The sequence below is a fragment of the Rattus norvegicus genome, chromosome 10 (genome assembly GCF_036323735.1).
Source record: "Rattus norvegicus strain BN/NHsdMcwi chromosome 10, GRCr8, whole genome shotgun sequence".
In the NCBI taxonomy this organism is placed as follows: domain Eukaryota; kingdom Metazoa; phylum Chordata; class Mammalia; order Rodentia; family Muridae; genus Rattus; species Rattus norvegicus.
In genome coordinates this window covers 40,757,501-40,778,891 of record NC_086028.1, presented here as the reverse complement: position 1 = coordinate 40,778,891, position 21,391 = coordinate 40,757,501, and the positions used below count along the sequence as shown (strand labels likewise).

General features: G+C 41.6%; 1 protein-coding gene and 2 long non-coding RNA genes across 3 annotated transcripts in view; all 3 read left to right on the top strand.

The window, feature by feature from the left end:
- The first annotated feature begins 8,726 nt into the window (after window positions 1-8,726).
- Window positions 8,727-10,773, top strand: Ralgdsl7 (ral guanine nucleotide dissociation stimulator like 7). The gene is made up of 3 exons (XM_017597633.3): window positions 8,727-8,945; window positions 9,077-9,231; window positions 10,003-10,773. The coding sequence occupies exons 1-3, from the start codon at window positions 8,775-8,777 to the stop codon at window positions 10,295-10,297; spliced, it is 621 nt and encodes a 206-aa protein (XP_017453122.1). The 5' UTR covers window positions 8,727-8,774; the 3' UTR covers window positions 10,298-10,773.
- Window positions 10,774-14,133: 3,360 nt separating this feature from the next.
- Window positions 14,134-16,215, top strand: LOC120095323 (uncharacterized). The gene is made up of 3 exons (XR_005490811.2): window positions 14,134-14,355; window positions 14,472-14,631; window positions 15,445-16,215. It is a non-coding gene; the product is annotated as an uncharacterized LOC120095323 (long non-coding RNA).
- Window positions 16,216-19,571: 3,356 nt separating this feature from the next.
- LOC120095322 (uncharacterized) overlaps window positions 19,572-21,391 on the top strand; it is a 2,069-nt gene continuing 249 nt past the window's right edge. The window contains exons 1-3 of the long non-coding RNA XR_005490810.2: window positions 19,572-19,789; window positions 19,906-20,065; window positions 20,883-21,391. The exon at window positions 20,883-21,391 is cut by the window's right edge and continues 249 nt beyond it. This is a non-coding gene — a long non-coding RNA (uncharacterized LOC120095322). The remainder of the gene's footprint in view (window positions 19,790-19,905; window positions 20,066-20,882) is intronic.

Sequence of the window (21,391 nt, the reverse complement as noted above, 5' to 3'; positions counted from 1 at the left end):
ATCCAGTTAATATGGATCATGTAGGAACAGGGATGTGGCCGCGGCCTTAGTGGACAAATACAGTCAGTCAACCACTGGTCATGTCGTCAAACCGAAATGATTCTCCCTTTCCAGAGAGAGCAACTGCATGCAGCATTTCAGCAAGAGTGAGGATGTCAGAAACCCCTTCTCCATGGCTAAAAATAGGCAAAGAATACCTTAAAAACAATAACATTGAGTCCATATTATATACAAAAAGGACATGCATAGTTAAAAAGAAAAAATCAATAAATAATAGTGAAATATAAAAAATAAATTGCAAAATGTCCTGATAGGACATTATGAAAAAAGGAGCCTCCTCCATAGATGTGAATGGGTTAATTTTCTGTTGGCAATTTGCTGATGAACCTGAGGACTGCCCTTGAGAGGAGTTTGATTCCCTAGAGACCCTCTTAGAAAAACTAAGTTTCCAAATGCAAGGGGTTATCAAGTGTAGATAATCCTGGATTGAGGATGGGTGCATGAGGCCACTTCTCCAATTAAGGAGTGAGTGTTGCAAGGTGTCTCACTCTATACAAGGTCTGCTGATGGGTCTCAGGATGTCTTGTGATCTGCTTCAGGAGGAAGCTTCTCTGGTGTTGGTTGAGCAAGGCACTGGTCTGTGAGTATAACAGATCATTAGGAATCACTTTTTACTCTTTTTTTTGTAGAACAGCCTTATTAGAATTTCTCCAAGTCTCTACACTATCTAGTCTCAGGGTTTTGGTCAGCTAAGCAGGGTTCATGTCAGGGAGTAAATCTTAAGTCAAGTCAGCAATCTGTTGGTTACTCCCATAATAAGTGTGCCAGAGTAGTATATGCATATCTAACTGACCTGACACCATTGTAAGTCAAAGGATTGTAGTATGGTTAGCATTTATGTCTTTTTGTCTTAGAAATATGTAGACTTCTCTAGGAGTGATGAGATGCCTGAAAGCCAAGGGATCCCAGCTTTGGCTTTCTCACATCTCCGATTGCACTTTCCACTCCTACAGCATCCATTGTCTCAGTGTAAGCCCTTGCAATGAGCACAGTCAAACAGTCCATGTTTTACCTCTCCAGTGGACATACCCAAAGCCTGGGGGGACATGAACCAACACTACAGATCTAAACAGAATTCTCAACAGAATACTCTCACTTAAGAAAATGCAAAAGAGACATGTTCAACATCCTTATTTATACAGGAAAGCAAATAAAATGACTTTGAGATACCATCTCACCCGTCAGAATGGCTAAAACCAAAAAACAAGTGATAGCTTATGCTAACAGGGATGTAGTGCAAGGGGAACACTTTTCCATTGTTGGTTCAAGTGAAAACTTGTAAAACAACTTTGGAAGTGAAGACTTCAGTTTTTCAGAAAAAAATAAATAAATACTAGAAGGTTGCTTGCTAAACTATTGTCATAGAAACGTTATTGTTAATGGCTAGTAACAACCTCAAGGCCTTCCACTGAAGTATGGAGAAAGAAAATATTTACATTCACACACTGGAGTATTCAGAAGCTGCTAAAATCAACATCTTCTTCCATCCATGCAAATGAATGGAACAAAAACACAAATATAATATAAAATACCTTATATATGGAAATTACTGCTAAAGTAAAAAACAACTATGCTACAATCCACAGACCCAGAGAAGCTAAGGAATAAGAAGACCCAAGATACACATGCATGCATCTCACTGTGAAGGGGAAACAAAATAGACATCTCTCTTGGGTGTGTTGGGTGTGGTTGAGTGAGGGGTATTAATTAAGGGTAGGCATGGAAAAAGGAGGAATCAATGGGGAGGAAAATGGGAGAGAGTGTTGGGAGAATAAATTAGAATTGGGGGTATCTCTGGGAAAAACTAGAAACTGTAACCAGAAAGACTTCCAGTGGACACATTAGGATATCAGCCCAGTCACAAAACATTTCACTTACATTTTGCACAGCCTGTGTAAAAATGGCTCAGAAATTGTAAAAGTTTCTAACCAATGCCTTGACACATTTGAGACCAATCCCATGAGAGTGTGTCCACCTCTCAAAATGACTGGAATACCAAGAACCAAAGCCTGGACAACCCAGAGGCACAGATGACATGATACGAAAAAAAAAGGTTAGAAAAATGCCAATGAAATGATTTCTAATAATATTCTGATATACTCAGAGATTGCTCCTAATCCAATTGTTATCAGAAAGCTTCACTTAGAAAATGATGGAAACAAATGCAGACTCACAGTCACACATTAGGCAGAGCTTTGAAAACCTTGTGGAAGAGTTAAAGGAATCTTTGTTGGAGCTGGGGAGTAAAGGACACCACAAGAAAAAAATAAGATCCAGCCAAACTAAGACCATAGGATACAGGGAATGAACTGTCAACCAAAGAACTTGCATGGAGACACGGTAGTCTACATTGGACTGACCTAAGCACTCAGCACCTTGCAAAGCTTGTGTACCTTCATCTTTTTGTAAAGTCTTTTTTTATCTTTATTAAATTGTGTATTTCTTATTTACATTTCGACTGTTATTCCCCTTCCCGGTTTCTGGGCCAACATCCCCCTAACTCCCCCCACTCCCCTTCTACATGGGTATTCCCCTCCCCATCCTCCCCCCCATTACTGCCCTCCCCCCAACAATCACGTTCACTGGGGGTTCAGTCTTGGCAGGACCAAGGGCTTCCCCTTCCACTGGTGCTCTTACTAGGCTATTCATTGCTACCTATGAGGTTGGAGCCCAGGGTCAGTCCATGTATAGTCTTTGGGTAGTGGGTTAGTCCCTGGAAGCTCTGGTTGGTTGGCATTGTTATTCATATGGGGTCTCAAGCCCCCTCAAACTCTTTCAATCTTTTCTAAGATTCCTTCAACAGGGGTCCCGTTCTCAATTCAGTGGTTTAATGATGGCATTCGCCTATGTATTTGCTGTATTCTGGCAGTGTCTCTTGGGAGAGATCTACATCCGGTTCCTGTCGGCCTGCACTTCTTTGCTTCATCCATCTTATCTAGTTTGGTGGCTGTATATGTATGGGCCACATGTGGGGCAGGCTCTGAATGGGTGTTCCTTCTGCCTCTGTTCAAAACTTTGCCTCCCTATTCCCTCCCAAGGGTATTCTTGTTCCCCTTATAAAGAAGGAGTGAAGCATTCCCATTTTGTAAAGTCTTAACAGTGGAATATTGGCTGTCTCTGACTCTGTTGCCTGTCCACTGGAGCGTCTCCCCTCACTGGGTTGCATGCTCTAGCCTTAATAGAAAAGGAGGTGCCCTGACTTAATGCAAACTGATAAGTCATGACAGCTACTTATATTTGGGAGGCCTGCAGTATTCTAAAGAGGAATGAAGGAGGAACTGCTGGAGATGACAAGAATAGTGCTGGAGAGAGAGAGAGAGAGAGAGAGAGAGAGGCAGAGAGAGAGGGAGATAGAGATGGACATAGATAGACAGAGACAGAGAGACAGAGACAGAGAGAGCAAGAGACAGAGACAGGGACAAAAGAGACAGACAGAAATACAAAGAGACAGATCGAGTACAAAATAGAGAGACACAAAGACACACAGAGACACACAGCAACAGGTAGATTCACACAGAAACAGAGGAGAACAGAAGAAGCATTTGAGAACCCAAAAGTAAGGGGTTGTCAACATGAATGTTATTTTAAGGATCTTTAAGAAGTTTACCTACTGTCTTTAAGATTGGTCAGTTTTGAAAAAGACTATATCTGTGACTGGCATATAGGTTTCACATAAACATGTCCTGATCAGCCAGCATTCAATGCCCATACCAAAACATAGTAAAAGCAGTTTACAGCAAATGAGTAGTGCACATCACATTAAATGGAGAGAAATTTGAAGCAATGCCACTAAAATCAGGGACTGGACAAGGCTGCTCACTCTCTCCCTACATATTCAATATAATTCCTTAAGATTTGTATCACAAAAACTTCATGTCTCTGAAAAAAGAAATTGATGAACATCTCAGAAAATGGAAAGTTCTCCCTTACCCATACTTGGCAGGAATGATGTAGTAAAAATGGCCATCTTTCTCAGAGCAAAGTAAGGATTCAATGCAATCCCCATTAAAATTCCAACTTAATTCTTCATAGAATTAGAAAGAGGAATTTGCAAAATCATTTGGAAAATCAAAAACAAACAAAAAACAAAACAAAAAATCATATAGGAAAAATGTTCTCAACAATAAAAGAACTTCTGGGGATATCACCATCCCTGACTTTGAGCTGTATTACAGAGCAATTGTTATTAAAACAAACTGCATGGTATTGGTACAGAGACAGGCAGGTAGATCAATGTAATAGAATTGAAGATCCAGAAAAGAACCCACACACCTATGGTCACATGATCTTACACAAAAGAGCTAAAACTATCCAATGGGAAAAAGACAGCATTTTCAACATATGGTGCTGATTCAACTGGAGGTCACCATGGAGAAGAATGCAAGCTGACCCATTCCTATCTCCTTGTACAAAGCTTTAGTCCAAGTGGATCAAAGACCTACACATGAAACTAGATACACTGAAACTTAGAAGAGAAAGGGAGAAGGACCTTGAACACATGGACACAGAGGAAAATTTCTTGAAAACAACACCAATGGCTCATGCTTTAAGATCAAGAATCAACAAATGGAAACTCATATAATTGTCATCCCTCTGTAAGGGAAAGGACATGGTCAATAGGACAAAATGGCAACCAACACATTGGGAAAGGTCTTTACCAATACTACAGCTGATAGATGGCTAATATCTAATCTATACAAAGAACTCAAGAAATTAGACTCCAGAGAATCTAAAATATTATTAAAAATGGGATACAGAGCTAAACAAAGAATTCTCAACAGAGGAATCTTGCAAGGCCGAGAAGCACCTAAGAAATCTACATACAACCAAAGAACAGAAGATTCTGACCCCTCTAGCTGAATTAGGGAAAAGCTGGAGGAAACTGAGAAGGAAGGAAACTCTGTAGGAGGACAAACAGTCTCAAATAATCTGGACGCCTGAGATCTCTTAGAGACTGGATCTCCAACCAGGCATCATACACCAGCAGAGATGAAGTTTCCAACACATGTATAGAAGAGGCCTACTCGGTCTGGGTTCATTCATAGAAGATGCACCTAATCCTCAAAGTACTTGAGGCAACAGAAATTGTAGAGGTTGGGTGGGGTGGGTAGGGTGGGGATTTCCTTGTGGAGATGGGTGTGGAGCAGACCAGGAAGGCAGGGAGGAGGTATATGGTATGGAACCCTCGGGTGTTGGACCTCAGAGGAATAAATTGGGAGGTATAAAAATAAATTAATTGATTAAATTATTTAATCAAAAAAGAGAAATGTTCAAGATCCTTAGTCATAGGGAATGGAAAATGGAAACAACTCTGAGATACCAGCTCACATCTCACAGTCAGAATTGCTAAGATCAAAATCTCAGGTGACAGTAGATGCTGGCGAGGATGTGAAGAAAAGGGAACACTCTTCCATTGTTGGTGAAATTGAAAGCTGGTACAACCACTCTGGAAATCAGTTTGGCAGCTTCTCAAAGAATTGGACATAGTACTAACTGAGGACCCAGCTACACCACTCCTGGACATACACCCAAAAGATGCTCCAACATATAACAAAAACACACGTTCTACTATGTTCCTATCAGCCTTATTTATAATAGTCCAAAGCTGAAAAGGATCAGATGTCCTTAAATAAAGAAATGAATACATAAAAGATGGTCCATTTACACACTGGGATACTACTCAGTTATTTTAAAACACTGACTACATGAAATTCTGAGGCAAATGGAGGGAACTAGAAAATACCATCCCGAGTGAGGTAACCCAGTCACAAAAAGAATACACAAGGTATAAACTCACTGAAAAGTAGATATTAGCCCAAAAGCTTGGAATACCTAAGAAAAAATCCACAGATGATAGGAAGCTCAAAAAGAAGAAAGTCCAAAATGAAATGCTTCATTCCTTCATAGAAGGGAGAGCAAAATACTCAGGGGAGGAAATACAGAAACAAACAGTGGAGCTAGGACTGAAGAGAAGGTCATTCAGAGACTGCCCCACCTAGGGATCCATCCCATATGCAGCCAATAAAACCAGTCACTCCTGCTAATGCCAAGAAGTGCTAGCTGACAGGACCCAGATATGGATTATTCCTGAGAGGCTTTGCTGGAGCCCTACTGATACAGATGAGGATGATTGCAACTAACCATTGGACTGAACAAGGGGACCAAAATGGAGGAGTTAAACAAAAAAAATGAGGGAGGTCAAGGGGTTTGCAAACCAATAAGAAGAACAATATCAGCCAACCAGTTCTCGCCAGAGATCCCAGGGACAAAATCATGAAGCAATCAGTACACATGGAGGGACCCATGACCCAGCCACATATGTAGCAGAAGATGGCAGTGTCCAACACCAATAGGAGGAAAAGCCCTTGGTGCTGTGAAGATTGATTCCCCAATGTAAGATGATGCCAGGGTGTGGAGGGTGGAGTTGGTTGGTTGCATTGGGAGCATCCTCACAGAAGCAGGGGGATGGGGAGGAGATATGAGTTAGCGAGAAAGGGGATGTCATTTGAAATGTAAATACATAAAATATCCAAGAAAAATAAAATAAAATAAAAGCAAAAAAGGATGTGCTGCTCAGGGCTTGAACTAGTTCAGACTCACGCAGCAGGAAAATGGGAATGTTGAACTCTTAATGAAGGAGAAAATTTACCAGTCCTTTGTGTTAAACTACCAAGTTTTATGCAGGGCAAGACAATGAAGAAGGTGCCAGCTGCCTTACAATCCACAATTTTGTTAATTCTATGGCTGCTCTACTGAGCTCTCTGCCTTACAGTCAATGTTTCTAACTCCTAATCTTGCTGGGTCAGTGGTCATATTTAGTCTTCCACTGCTTTTGTATCACAATTGTATTTATAAATTCTAATATGGTGGTGCCTCTACCAGATTCATGCCTGTGCTGCTGTAAGGAAGCTATGGGAATTTTGTAACTTCTTGGTGACATGATCAGCTTCCTAAATGCTTGGGACCTGATCTTCATGTTGCATAATACTTCACCTTATAGGCTGTTCATGTCCTGATAATTTCCACCCTATCAAGTGGATTTGCCTCCTCAAAGATGTATCCTCTGACCTGAGGTGTCCTTGTTCCCATTACCAATAGATTCCACAACTCACCTAGTTGTATGCATACAACCACCAAGGACCCCAGAGTTTATGTGTTGTCTTTTATTTCATCTCAACACTGGTGCAGCTCAAGACCGTGATGTAGAACTAGGTTCCCTGAAAGGAAAGTTTGTTCCCACTATGATTTGTGAACCAAGTCACATTTTAGGAATTCTAGCTTTTGCCTTAACCAGTAAAGGAATGTTAAAGTCTACCAAAACACACACACACACACACACACACACACACACACACACACACACACACCAACAAAAACACACATGGGCACACACAGATACACATGAATGTTAGCATGTATACATGTAAACATGCCCATGTACTTTTATGCATGTACACGCACAAATGCACATAACATACAGAAGAAGGAACTCATGTGCATGCCCTGCTCAAACATACTGGAGCCTACTGGGAGGAACTAGCATGCAATGCATATGATCATACAGGAGATCCTGAACAACTTTTGGGATTGGAACAAAAGAAACAAAGAAAACATCACAGGGAACAGTAAAGACGCAATAAACACAACTCTACTTCATGTGGCAAAGGAGACAAGATAGTAATTTACTGTAACACTGCCCACCATTGTGGAGTAGAAGGAAACTCTGAGCACAGGCACATGGTGTGGCCTCCTCAGAGCACCGGATTACTAACGAGTGACCCAGACACTATGTTTGAAGGAGAGAGATGACCACGGGATGAAGAGTGAATGACTTTGGAACAAAATACACTGGAAACAGCAGAAAAAAACAGACTATAGAGGGAGAGACAGAATATCATGGAATGAGGGGGGATGAGGAAATAGAGAAGAGATTGGCTGCCACATAACACAAAATGGGGACAGACAAACTGTAATATTGTCTGTTCAACTTTCATTCAGTTGCTGTGACAGGCACCAGGACTAAACGGTACTAAGGAAAGAGAACGTTTTCTCGAAGGTGATAGGTCACAGTCCATCACTGGAGGGACTCAAATCAAGGATTCAAGCAGGAATGGAAAGAAGTGGTGGAGGATGAATCCCCTCTGAAAGAGGGCTAGGGTTCGAGCTTCCATCCTGTAAGCTGCTGGATGTGCCTCAGCCAGCTGTTTCCAAAGGAATGTAAACCTCTGGGCGTGAGCCCTAAAATGATCATGGGGGTGGAAATTGATTCTGGATAAGACAATTCCTATGCCGGAACACTGACATTGTGGGGCTGCTGGATGTAACAGGTATACATGTGATCTCATCCACTCAGAACACATACATGGCCACATAAAAGCAAGGAAACATGCCTAGGGTGTGTTTACAATAGATTGGGATAATTAGGGTTGAATTTATGATTATGGTTACAGATGCAGTGCAACAGTAGGGACTCCAATTGCTTGGCTGAGGTGCTGTCTATATCAAGATATCTCTGAGAACAGTGGAGAGGGAAACATGTATACCTGTGTTTAATTGTATACCTGGGAAAGGGGAGGGGGCATGGGAGCCTTTAAGGAAAGTCCTGTTGAAGAAGAGCCTGATGACCTAACAATGCAGAACCTTGGTAACCAGGCAACCCACTGGTTAGAGCAAGGCCTGCAGGCTCACTTGTCAGAGACAGTAGAGAGGGCAGGATGTTCTCTTGCTGTCTTCGTACTACTAGAGGCTCAGGCCTCAAGAAAGACAACAGGAAAGGCCATGATGGTGTCTGGAGGGGCAGGGTTCTCTCATGCCTTCAACGCCTCTGGCCATTTTCCAAAAAGGGAAAAAATTTGACCAAGGCCAGCCAAGGCAACACAGACCAGGTAACCAACCTGTTTTCTATGTTGCTAATGAGGAAAAATATTTCACAAAAACTTGGAATGAGGGAAACGAATCAGAAGGTTGAAGATCGCTGCCAGTTTCAACCCTCCACTTTGATCTCTTTAACTTTCAGCACACTTCTGCTCAAAAGGACCAGATGGAGCCCCAGAGAGAGTCAAGCATCAGGGCACAGAGTGCAGTTGAGCACATGAACATCCTGGTGCCTCCGCTGTCTGCATACCGACGTATTGCCACCCCTCTACAGATATTGGACCTGCTGTTTGTGAGGTGAGCACCCATCTGCAAGCCCACAGTTCTCAGATCCTCTTCCTGGCTCCAGAAAAATATCTCTCTCTCTCTCTCTCTCTCTCTCTCTCTCTCTCTCTCTCTCTCTCTCTCTCTCTCTCTCTCTCCCTCCTCCCTCTCTCTTCATCTCTCCCTCTCTTTCCCTCTCTCTGGGTCTGTCACTGTCTCTTTCTCTGTCTCTTTCTCTTTTTCTCTCTGCCTTTCTACATCTAACTTTACTTTTCGTTTCCCTCACCCTCTATTCTCACTCTCCCTCTTCTTCTCAGTCTCTAATTCTTTCTCCACCTGAGTCTCTGTCTCTATCTGTATATTGTCTACACTTTTCTCAGAACCCATTAGAATGCATTAAGCAAATCCTTCTCCCAGGCTTAGTCCAAGTGATTGGGCTGCCCAGAGCTGAGACACTAAAATGGATGTAACTAACCCCTCTACCTTGAAAAGGCACTTTATACTTCACGTAATATTTCTGAGTCCTTAGTGAATGCAATTCTCTCATAGAGACAGGAAGTTCTAGAAATATTTTATTACTGAGTAGAGATGTGTCCAAAGTAGAGATCCATGAAGGATAATCCTGGAAACCATGATACGAAGGAGATGTCAGGACAGAGACGCCTGTGTTCACCCTTTGCACAGATACATTGGAAGCCCCTATTGTGTACAGGTGAACTAATAGTTCTGACAGCAGCCAGAACTGCCAGTATTAGGTGAGGGGCCTGGGACTTTACAGGTGACTCTGTCTCTCATCTGCTCTAGGCACTCATACCTCAGCCCTTACTCTAAAGAGGATGAACAAGTAAAGAACACCCTCTGGAGCTTCCTGGAAACATGGATGGACAAGAACCCATGGATGGACTTTTGTGACCCATCAGACATGTTGCCTCTGCAATACCTGGAGGCCTACTTGAGTGTGTACATACCCAACTCTGATCTTATTGTCCGGGTCAAGATCCTCCTGACCCAGTTGCAGGAAAAACATGCCAAGGATTCACAGGCCAAAGATGAGGAAGATTCAGATCTGGAGAGACACATCCTCAGATCAACAGATTGAATGTGTGTAAATCAGCAGGGAAAAGAGCCACTATGGAGCCAGAAACAACTTGTGCACCAGAGCTGGAGGGCACAAAAACCTCCAGAAGTTTCTGTGATGCATGAGACGTTTCAGCCAAATGTGACAGCAGCAGTCCAGACAGCAGACATGATAGCAGCTGTGGAACCTGTGTCTCAGTTTGTCTGTAGATACAATGTGTCTTTCAGTCATCTCCTGCTTGCTACACTGGGCCTACCTATTAAGATAATGGCCCTGTCACCTCTGGTCATCAATTTGAGTCTGTCCTGCCTCTGAGCTGCTGTTCCTGCCCCTCATGATCAGCTGCCTATTTCAATCCATCACTAGTTCCAACCCCACAGCCAGCCTTCCCCTCCCCTGAGCAATAGCCGTTTTACTCCTTCTGATATTTTCAATGTTGTCTTTATTTTAAGTATTGGTTTTAATAAATTGTTAGTATTTGGTTTACTTTTTCTTAAATGCTGTCTGATGAGAGAAAATATCTGCACATTATTTATATTCTATTTGGTAAATGATTTTAAGTTTATTCAAAGGTGTATAAGGAACAAAAATAATTTTAAGAAGTTAACATAAGCATTTCAAACATTTAAGTGACAAGCTTAAATTATAAAGGGTAAATGTCTTAAATATTATTTTTTCTAAAGAATGTATTCACACACTAATAAATCACACGTAATCATGTTCAACATTACCTTTCAGTAAACTTCAATCTAAACCTGAGAAGGGAAACCACTTTCATCCCGTGGTAACAATTCAATTCACATACAAGTGACTACTTTACACCCAGATATTCCAAGGGTTGTCAAGGATGGGGAATCACTGAATCATGACATATTTCTAGGGCACCTATAGAATGCCTTACCTACTTTCAGAAATACTTTGTCTGTTCTTCAAAAATGTAAAGGCAACTAATTAGCCTTTTTCTCTAAGGATGTATAAACCCCCCAAAGAATTAAAAGCAGAAATCCAACCTGCACAAATGGTCTCCTGTAGATGAGCATTAACTGTAGTGTGTGCTAATTCATGCTATAGCATAGGCCAGGTTCGAAGTTACTGTACTAAGCGAAAAAGGCAAATAGAGTCTAGGATAAGGCAACAGTTTCCATAACAAATAGATCTATTCATACAGACGGCTGAAAGTTGGATTCCCACGACCATTTGACAGAGAAACGGGGTTTGAATGGGAAGGAAGGTGCTCTTCAAATGAAGAAAACATTTTCTAAAAGTCTATCATGCATTTTCATAATGGCTACACCTTATGACCTCCCATCTCCTCAGCCCATAACTTGCCAACAACACTCCCTTCTGGTGATAATAAATTACATTTATTTATTTATTTATTTATTTATTTATTTATTTATTCAATTATTTATGTTAATACTTGATGATTTAATATTTCAATTTTATTCATTCTCTGCCTCCAGTTAATGTGCAGCATATAGGAACAAGGATGTGGATGCTGCCTTAGTGCACAAATACAGTCAGTCTACCACTGGTCATGTCCTTAAACCAAAATGATTATCCCTCCCCAGAGACAGCAACTGCATTCAGCATTTCAGCAACTGTGAGGATGTCAGAAACACCTTCTCCAAGGCTAAGAACAGGCAAAAAATACCTTAGAAACAGTAACATCGTGTCCATATTATATACACAAAGGACATGAAGAGCTAAAAAGAAAAAATCAATATATAAATAGTAGTGAAATATAAAAAGCAAAATGCAAGAAGTCCTGATAGGATATTATGAAACCAGGAGCTCTTCCATAGATGTGAATGCATTTATTTTCTGTTGGCAATTTGCTCATAAACATGAGGACTGCAATTGAGAGGAGTTTGATTCCCTAGAGACCCTCTTAGAAAAAATTAAACTTTCAATTGCAACGGGTTATCAAGTGTAGATAATCCTGGATTGAGGATGGGTGCATGAGGCCACTTCTCCAATTAAGGAGTGAGTGTTGCAAGGTGTCTCACTCTACATAAGGTCTGCTTATGGGTCTCAGGATGTTTTGTAATCTGCTTCAGGAGGAAGCTTCTCTGATGTTGGTTGAGCAAGGCACTGGTCTTCTGTGAGTATAACAGATCACTAAGAATCAGTGTTTTCTCTTTCTTTCGTAGAACAGCCTTATTAACAATTTCTCTAGATCTCTAAACTATCTAGTCTCAGGATCTTGATCAGCTAAGCAGGGTCCATGTCAGGGAGTAAGTCTTAAATCAAGTCAGTTGGTTGCTCCCATAATATGTGTGCCACCGTAGCACACGCATATCTCACTGACCTGACACCATTGTAAGTCAAAGGTTTTGTAGTATGGTTAGCGTTTGTACCTTTTTTTATTAGAAACATGCAGACTTTTCTAGGGGTGACAAGATGCCTGAAAGCCAAGGGATCCCAGCTTTGGCTTTCTCACATCTCAGACTGCACTTTCCACTCCTGGAGCATCCACTGTCTCAGTGTAAGCTCTTGTGATGAATGCAGTTAAACACTCCATGTTTTAACCTCTCCAGTGGACATGCCCAAAGGCTGGGGGGACATGAACCAACACTAAAGATCTAAAGAGAATTCTCAAGAGAATACTCTCACTTAAGAAAATGCACTAAGACCATCCTTAGTTATCAGGGAAATGCAAATAAAATGACTTTGAGATTCCATCTCACTTATCAGAATGACTAAATCCAAAACACTAATGATAGCTTATGCTAACAGGGGTGTAGTGGAAGGGGAACACTTTTCCATTTTTGGGTCAAGTGAAAACTTGTTAAACAATTTGAAAGTGAACACTGGCTTTTCAGAAAAAAATAAATAAATACTAGAAGGTCACTTGCTAAACTATTGTCATAGAAGCGTTATTGTTAATGGCTAGTAACAACCTCAAGTCCTTCCACTGATGTATGGAGAAAGAAAATATTTACATTCACACACTGGAGTATTCAGAAGCTGCTAAAATCAACATCTTCTTCCATCCATGCAAATGAATGGAACAAAAACACAAATATAATATAAAATACCTTATATGTGGAAATTACTGCTAAATAAAGAACAACTATGCTACAATCCACAGACCCAGAGAAGCTAAGGAATAAGAAGACCCAAGATACACATGCATGCATCTCACTGTGAAGGGAAACAAAATAGACATCTCTCTTGGGTGTGTTGGGTGTGGTATAGTTAAGTGAGGGGTATTAATAAGGGTAGGGATCGAAAAGGGCAGAGAATGTTGGGAGAATAAATTAGAATTAGAGGGTATCACTGGGAAAATATAAAAACTGTAACCAGAAAGACTTCCAGTAGACACATCAGGATATCAGCCAAGTCACAAAATATTTCACTTACATTCTACACAGTCTGTGTAAAGGTGGCTCAGAAATTGTAAAAGTGTCTAACCAATACCTTGACACATTTGAGACCAATTCCATGAGTGTGTCTCCACCTCTCAAAATGACTGGAATACCAAGAACCAGAGACTGCACCACCCAGAGGCACAGGTGACAGGATAGGGGGAAAAATGAATAGAAAAATGCCAACAAAATGATTTCTAATAATATTCTGATATACGCAGAGATTGGTCCTAACCCAATTGTCAACAGAAAAGCTTCACTAAGAAAATGATGGAAACAAATGCAGACACACAACCAGACATTAGGCAGACGTGCTGTCTATATCCAGATATCTCTGAGAACAGTAGAGAGGGAAACATGTATACCTGTGTTTTATTGTATACCTAGGAAATGAGAGGGGACATGGGGGCCTTTAAGGAAAGTCCTGTTGAAGAAGAGCCTGATGACCTAATAACGTAGAACCTTGGTAACCAGGCAACCCACTGGTTAGAGCAAGGCCTGCAGCTCACTTGTCAGAGACAGTAGAGAGGGCAGGATGTTCTCTTGCTGTCTTCGGACTACTAGAGGCTCAGGCCTTAAGAAAGACAACAAGAAAGGCCATGATGGTGTCTGGAGGCACAGGGTTCTCTCCTGCCTTCAAAAAACCTCTGGTCATTTTCCCAAAAAGGAAAAAATTTGACCAAGGCCAGCCAAGGCCTCACAGACCAGGTAACCACTCTGTTTTCTCTGTGTGTTTTAAAGAGAAATAATTCAGGAAAACTTGGAATGAGGAGAACCAGTCAGAAGGTTGCAGATCTGGGCCATGTTGAACACTTTCTTTTCAGGCTGAGGATGCTTCTGCTTGACAGGACCTGATGGAGTCACAGAGAGAGTCAAGCATCAGGGCACAGAGTGCAGCTGAGCACATGGACATCCTGGTGTCTCCGCTGTCTGCATACCGACGTTTTGCCACCCTCTACAGATATTGGACCTGCTGTTTGTGAGGTGAGCGCCATCTCCAAGCCCACAGTTCTCAGATCCTCTTCCTGGCTCCAGAAATTTCTCTCTCTCTCTCTCTCTCTCTCTCTCTCTCTCTCTCTCTCTCTCTCTCTCTCTCTCTCCTCTCTCTCTCTCTCTCTCTCTCTCTCTCTCTCTCTCTCTCTCTCTCTCTCCCTCCTCCCTCTCTCTTCATCTCTCCCTCTCTTTCCCTCTCTCTGGGTCTGTCACTGTCTCTTTCTCTGTCTCTTTCTCTTTTTCTCTCTGCCTTTCTACATCTAACTTTACTTTTCGTTTCCCTCACCCTCTATTCTCACTCTCCCTCTTCTTCTCAGTCTCTAATTCTTTCTCCACCTGAGTCTCTGTCTCTATCTGTATATTGTCTACACTTTTCTCAGAACCCATTAGAATGCATTAAGCAAATCCTTCTCCCAGGCTTAGTCCAAGTGATTGGGCTGCCCAGAGCTGAGACACTAAAATGGATGTAACTAACCCCTCTACCTTGAAAAGGCACTTTATACTTCACGTAATATTTCTGAGTCCTTAGTGAATGCAATTCTCTCATAGAGACAGGAAGTTCTAGAAATATTTTATTACTGAGTAGAGATGTGTCCAAAGTAGAGATCCATGAAGGATAATCCTGGAAACCATGATACGAAGGAGATGTCAGGACAGAGACGCCTGTGTTCACCCTTTGCACAGATACATTGGAAGCCCCTATTGTGTACAGGTGAACTAATAGTTCTGACAGCAGCCAGAACTGCCAGTATTAGGTGAGGGGCCTGGGACTTTACAGGTGACTCTGTCTCTCATCTGCTCTAGGCACTCATACCTCAGCCCTTACTCTAAAGAGGATGAACAAGTAAAGAACACCCTCTGGAGCTTCCTGGAAACATGGATGGACAAGAACCCATGGATGGACTTTTGTGACCCATCAGACATGTTGCCTCTGCAATACCTGGAGGCCTACTTGAGTGTGTACATACCCAACTCTGATCTTATTGTCCGGGTCAAGATCCTCCTGACCCAGTTGCAGGAAAAACATGCCAAGGATTCACAGGCCAAAGATGAGGAAGATTCAGATCTGGAGAGACACATCCTCAGATCAACAGATTGAATGTGTGTAAATCAGCAGGGAAAAGAGCCACTATGGAGCCAGAAACAACTTGTGCACCAGAGCTGGAGGGCACAAAAACCTCCAGAAGTTTCTGTGATGCATGAGACGTTTCAGCCAAATGTGACAGCAGCAGTCCAGACAGCAGACATGATAGCAGCTGTGGAACCTGTGTCTCAGTTTGTCTGTAGATACAATGTGTCTTTCAGTCATCTCCTGCTTGCTACACTGGGCCTACCTATTAAGATAATGGCCCTGTCACCTCTGGTCATCAATTTGAGTCTGTCCTGCCTCTGAGCTGCTGTTCCTGCCCCTCATGATCAGCTGCCTATTTCAATCCATCACTAGTTCCAACCCCACAGCCAGCCTTCCCCTCCCCTGAGCAATAGCCGTTTTACTCCTTCTGATATTTTCAATGTTGTCTTTATTTTAAGTATTGGTTTTAATAAATTGTTAGTATTTGGTTTACTTTTTCTTAAATGCTGTCTGATGAGAGAAAATATCTGCACATTATTTATATTCTATTTGGTAAATGATTTTAAGTTTATTCAAAGGTGTATAAGGAACAAAAATAATTTTAAGAAGTTAACATAAGCATTTCAAACATTTAAGTGACAAGCTTAAATTATAAAGGGTAAATGTCTTAAATATTATTTTTTCTAAAGAATGTATTCACACACTAATAAATCACACGTAATCATGTTCAACATTACCTTTCAGTAAACTTCAATCTAAACCTGAGAAGGGAAACCACTTTCATCCCGTGGTAACAATTCAATTCACATACAAGTGACTACTTTACACCCAGATATTCCAAGGGTTGTCAAGGATGGGGAATCACTGAATCATGACATATTTCTAGGGCACCTATAGAATGCCTTACCTACTTTCAGAAATACTTTGTCTGTTCTTCAAAAATGTAAAGGCAACTAATTAGCCTTTTTCTCTAAGGATGTATAAACCCCCCAAAGAATTAAAAGCAGAAATTCAACCTGCACAAATGGTCTCCTGTAGATGAGCATTAACTGTAGTGTGTGCTAATTCATGCTATAGCATAGGCCAGGTTCGAAGTTACTGTACTAAGCGAAAAAGGCAAATAGAGTCTAGGATAAGGCAACAGTTTCCATAACAAATAGATCTATTCATACAGACGGCTGAAAGTTGGATTCCCACGACCATTTGACAGAGAAACGGGGTTTGAATGGGAAGGAAGGTGCTCTTCAAATGAAGAAAACATTTTCTAAAAGTCTATCATGCATTTTCATAATGGCTACACCTTATGACCTCCCATCTCCTCAGCCCATAACTTGCCAACAACACTCCCTTCTGGTGATAATAAATTACATTTATTTATTTATTTATTTATTTATTTATTCAATTATTTATGTTAATACTTGATGATTTAATATTTCAATTTTATTCATTCTCTGCCTCCAGTTAATGTGCAGCATATAGGAACAAGGATGTGGATGCTGCCTTAGTGCACAAATACAGTCAGTCTACCACTGGTCATGTCCTTAAACCAAAATGATTATCCCTCCCCAGAGACAGCAACTGCATTCAGCATTTCAGCAACTGTGAGGATGTCAGAAACACCTTCTCCAAGGCTAAGAACAGGCAAAAAATACCTTAGAAACAGTAACATCGTGTCCATATTATATACACAAAGGACATGAAGAGCTAAAAAGAAAAAATCAATATATAAATAGTAGTGAAATATAAAAAGCAAAATGCAAGAAGTCCTGATAGGATATTATGAAACCAGGAGCTCTTCCATAGATGTGAATGCATTTATTTTCTGTTGGCAATTTGCTCATAAACATGAGGACTGCAATTGAGAGGAGTTTGATTCCCTAGAGACCCTCTTAGAAAAAATTAAACTTTCAATTGCAACGGGTTATCAAGTGTAGATAATCCTGGATTGAGGATGGGTGCATGAGGCCACTTCTCCAATTAAGGAGTGAGTGTTGCAAGGTGTCTCACTCTACATAAGGTCTGCTTATGGGTCTCAGGATGTTTTGTAATCTGCTTCAGGAGGAAGCTTCTCTGATGTTGGTTGAGCAAGGCACTGGTCTTCTGTGAGTATAACAGATCACTAAGAATCAGTGTTTTCTCTTTCTTTCGTAGAACAGCCTTATTAACAATTTCTCTAGATCTCTAAACTATCTAGTCTCAGGATCTTGATCAGCTAAGCAGGGTCCATGTCAGGGAGTAAGTCTTAAATCAAGTCAGTTGGTTGCTCCCATAATATGTGTGCCACCGTAGCACACGCATATCTCACTGACCTGACACCATTGTAAGTCAAAGGTTTTGTAGTATGGTTAGCGTTTGTACCTTTTTTTATTAGAAACATGCAGACTTTTCTAGGGGTGACAAGATGCCTGAAAGCCAAGGGATCCCAGCTTTGGCTTTCTCACATCTCAGACTGCACTTTCCACTCCTGGAGCATCCACTGTCTCAGTGTAAGCTCTTGTGATGAATGCAGTTAAACACTCCATGTTTTAACCTCTCCAGTGGACATGCCCAAAGGCTGGGGGGACATGAACCAACACTAAAGATCTAAAGAGAATTCTCAAGAGAATACTCTCACTTAAGAAAATGCACTAAGACCATCCTTAGTTATCAGGGAAATGCAAATAAAATGACTTTGAGATTCCATCTCACTTATCAGAATGACTAAATCCAAAACACTAATGATAGCTTATGCTAACAGGGGTGTAGTGGAAGGGGAACACTTTTCCATTTTTGGGTCAAGTGAAAACTTGTTAAACAATTTGAAAGTGAACACTGGCTTTTCAGAAAAAAATAAATAAATACTAGAAGGTCACTTGCTAAACTATTGTCATAGAAGCGTTATTGTTAATGGCTAGTAACAACCTCAAGTCCTTCCACTGATGTATGGAGAAAGAAAATATTTACATTCACACACTGGAGTATTCAGAAGCTGCTAAAATCAACATCTTCTTCCATCCATGCAAATGAATGGAACAAAAACACAAATATAATATAAAATACCTTATATGTGGAAATTACTGCTAAATAAAGAACAACTATGCTACAATCCACAGACCCAGAGAAGCTAAGGAATAAGAAGACCCAAGATACACATGCATGCATCTCACTGTGAAGGGAAACAAAATAGACATCTCTCTTGGGTGTGTTGGGTGTGGTATAGTTAAGTGAGGGGTATTAATAAGGGTAGGGATCGAAAAGGGCAGAGAATGTTGGGAGAATAAATTAGAATTAGAGGGTATCACTGGGAAAATATAAAAACTGTAACCAGAAAGACTTCCAGTAGACACATCAGGATATCAGCCAAGTCACAAAATATTTCACTTACATTCTACACAGTCTGTGTAAAGGTGGCTCAGAAATTGTAAAAGTGTCTAACCAATACCTTGACACATTTGAGACCAATTCCATGAGTGTGTCTCCACCTCTCAAAATGACTGGAATACCAAGAACCAGAGACTGCACCACCCAGAGGCACAGGTGACAGGATAGGGGGAAAAATGAATAGAAAAATGCCAACAAAATGATTTCTAATAATATTCTGATATACGCAGAGATTGGTCCTAACCCAATTGTCAACAGAAAAGCTTCACTAAGAAAATGATGGAAACAAATGCAGACACACAACCAGACATTAGGCAGACGTGCTGTCTATATCCAGATATCTCTGAGAACAGTAGAGAGGGAAACATGTATACCTGTGTTTTATTGTATACCTAGGAAATGAGAGGGGACATGGGGGCCTTTAAGGAAAGTCCTGTTGAAGAAGAGCCTGATGACCTAATAACGTAGAACCTTGGTAACCAGGCAACCCACTGGTTAGAGCAAGGCCTGCAGCTCACTTGTCAGAGACAGTAGAGAGGGCAGGATGTTCTCTTGCTGTCTTCGGACTACTAGAGGCTCAGGCCTTAAGAAAGACAACAAGAAAGGCCATGATGGTGTCTGGAGGCACAGGGTTCTCTCCTGCCTTCAAAAAACCTCTGGTCATTTTCCCAAAAAGGAAAAAATTTGACCAAGGCCAGCCAAGGCCTCACAGACCAGGTAACCACTCTGTTTTCTCTGTGTGTTTTAAAGAGAAATAATTCAGGAAAACTTGGAATGAGGAAAACCAGTCAGAAGGTTGCAGATCTGGGCCATGTTGAACACTTTCTTTTCAGGCTGAGGATGCTTCTGCTTGACAGGACCTGATGGAGTCACAGAGAGAGTCAAGCATCAGGGCACAGAGTGCAGCTGAGCACATGGACATCCTGGTGTCTCCGCTGTCTGCATACCGACGTTTTGCCACCCTCTACAGATATTGGACCTGCTGTTTGTGAGGTGAGCGCCATCTCCAAGCCCACAGTTCTCAGATCCTCTTCCTGGCTCCAGAAATTTCTCTCTCTCTCTCTCTCTCTCTCTCTCTCTCTCTCTCTCTCTCTCTCTCTCTCTCTCCTCTCTCTCTCTCTCTCTCTCTCTCTTCCTCTCTCTCTCTCTCTCTCCCTCCCTCCCTCCTCTCTCTTCATCGCACCCTCTCTTTCCCTCTCTCTAGGTCTGTCACTGTCTATCTCTGTCTCTGGCTCTCTCCTCTCTCTCTTTCTCTGTCTTTCTGAATCTACCTTACTCTTCCCTTTCCGTCACCCTCTATTCTCACTCTACCTCTTCTTCTAAGTCTCTAGCTCTGTCTCCATCTGAGTCTGTGTCTCCATCTACTTTTTACCTACATAATTTTCAGAACACATTACATGCATTAAGAAAATCCTTCTCCCAGGCTTGGTCCAAGTGATTGGGCTGCCCAGAGCTGAGACACTAAAATGGATGTAACTAACCCCTCTACCTTGAAAAGGCACTTTATACTTCACGTAATATTTCTTAGTCCTTAGTGAATGCATTTCTCTCATAGAGAAAGGAGGTTCTAGAAATATTGGAGTACCCAGTAGAGATGTGTCCAAAGTAGAGATTCATGAAGGATAATCCAGGAAATCATGTGACCAAGGAGATGTCAGGACAGAGACGCCTGTGTTCACCCTTTGCACAGATACATTGGAAGCCCCTATTGTGTACAGGTGAACTAATAATTCTGAGAGCAGACAGAATTGCCAGTATTTGGTGAGGGGCCTGGGACTTTACAGGTGACTCTGTCTCTCATCTGCTCTAGGCACTCATACCTCAGCCCTTACTCTAAAGAGGATGAACAAGTAAAGAACACCCTCTGGAGCTTCCTGGAAACATGGATGGACAAGAACCCTGAGGACTTTTGTGACCCATCAGACCTGTTGCCTCTGCAATACCTGGAGGCCTACTTGAGTGTGTACATACCCAACTCTGATCTTATTGTCCGGGTCAAGATCCTCCTGACCCAGTTGCAGGAAGAACATGCCAAGGATTTACAGGCCAAGCATGAGGAAGATTCAGATCTGAGAAGACACACATCCTCAGATCCACAGATTGAATGTGTGTAAATCAGCAGGGAAAAGAGCCACTCTGGGGCCAGAACCAACTTGTGCACCAGAACTGGAGGGCACAAAACCTCCAGAAGTTTCTGTGAGGAATGAGAAGTTTCAGCCGGATGTGGCAGCAGCAGCCCAGACAACACACATGATAGCAGCTGTGGAACCTGTGTCTCAGTATGTCTGTAGATACAATGTGTCTTTCAGTCTTCTCCTG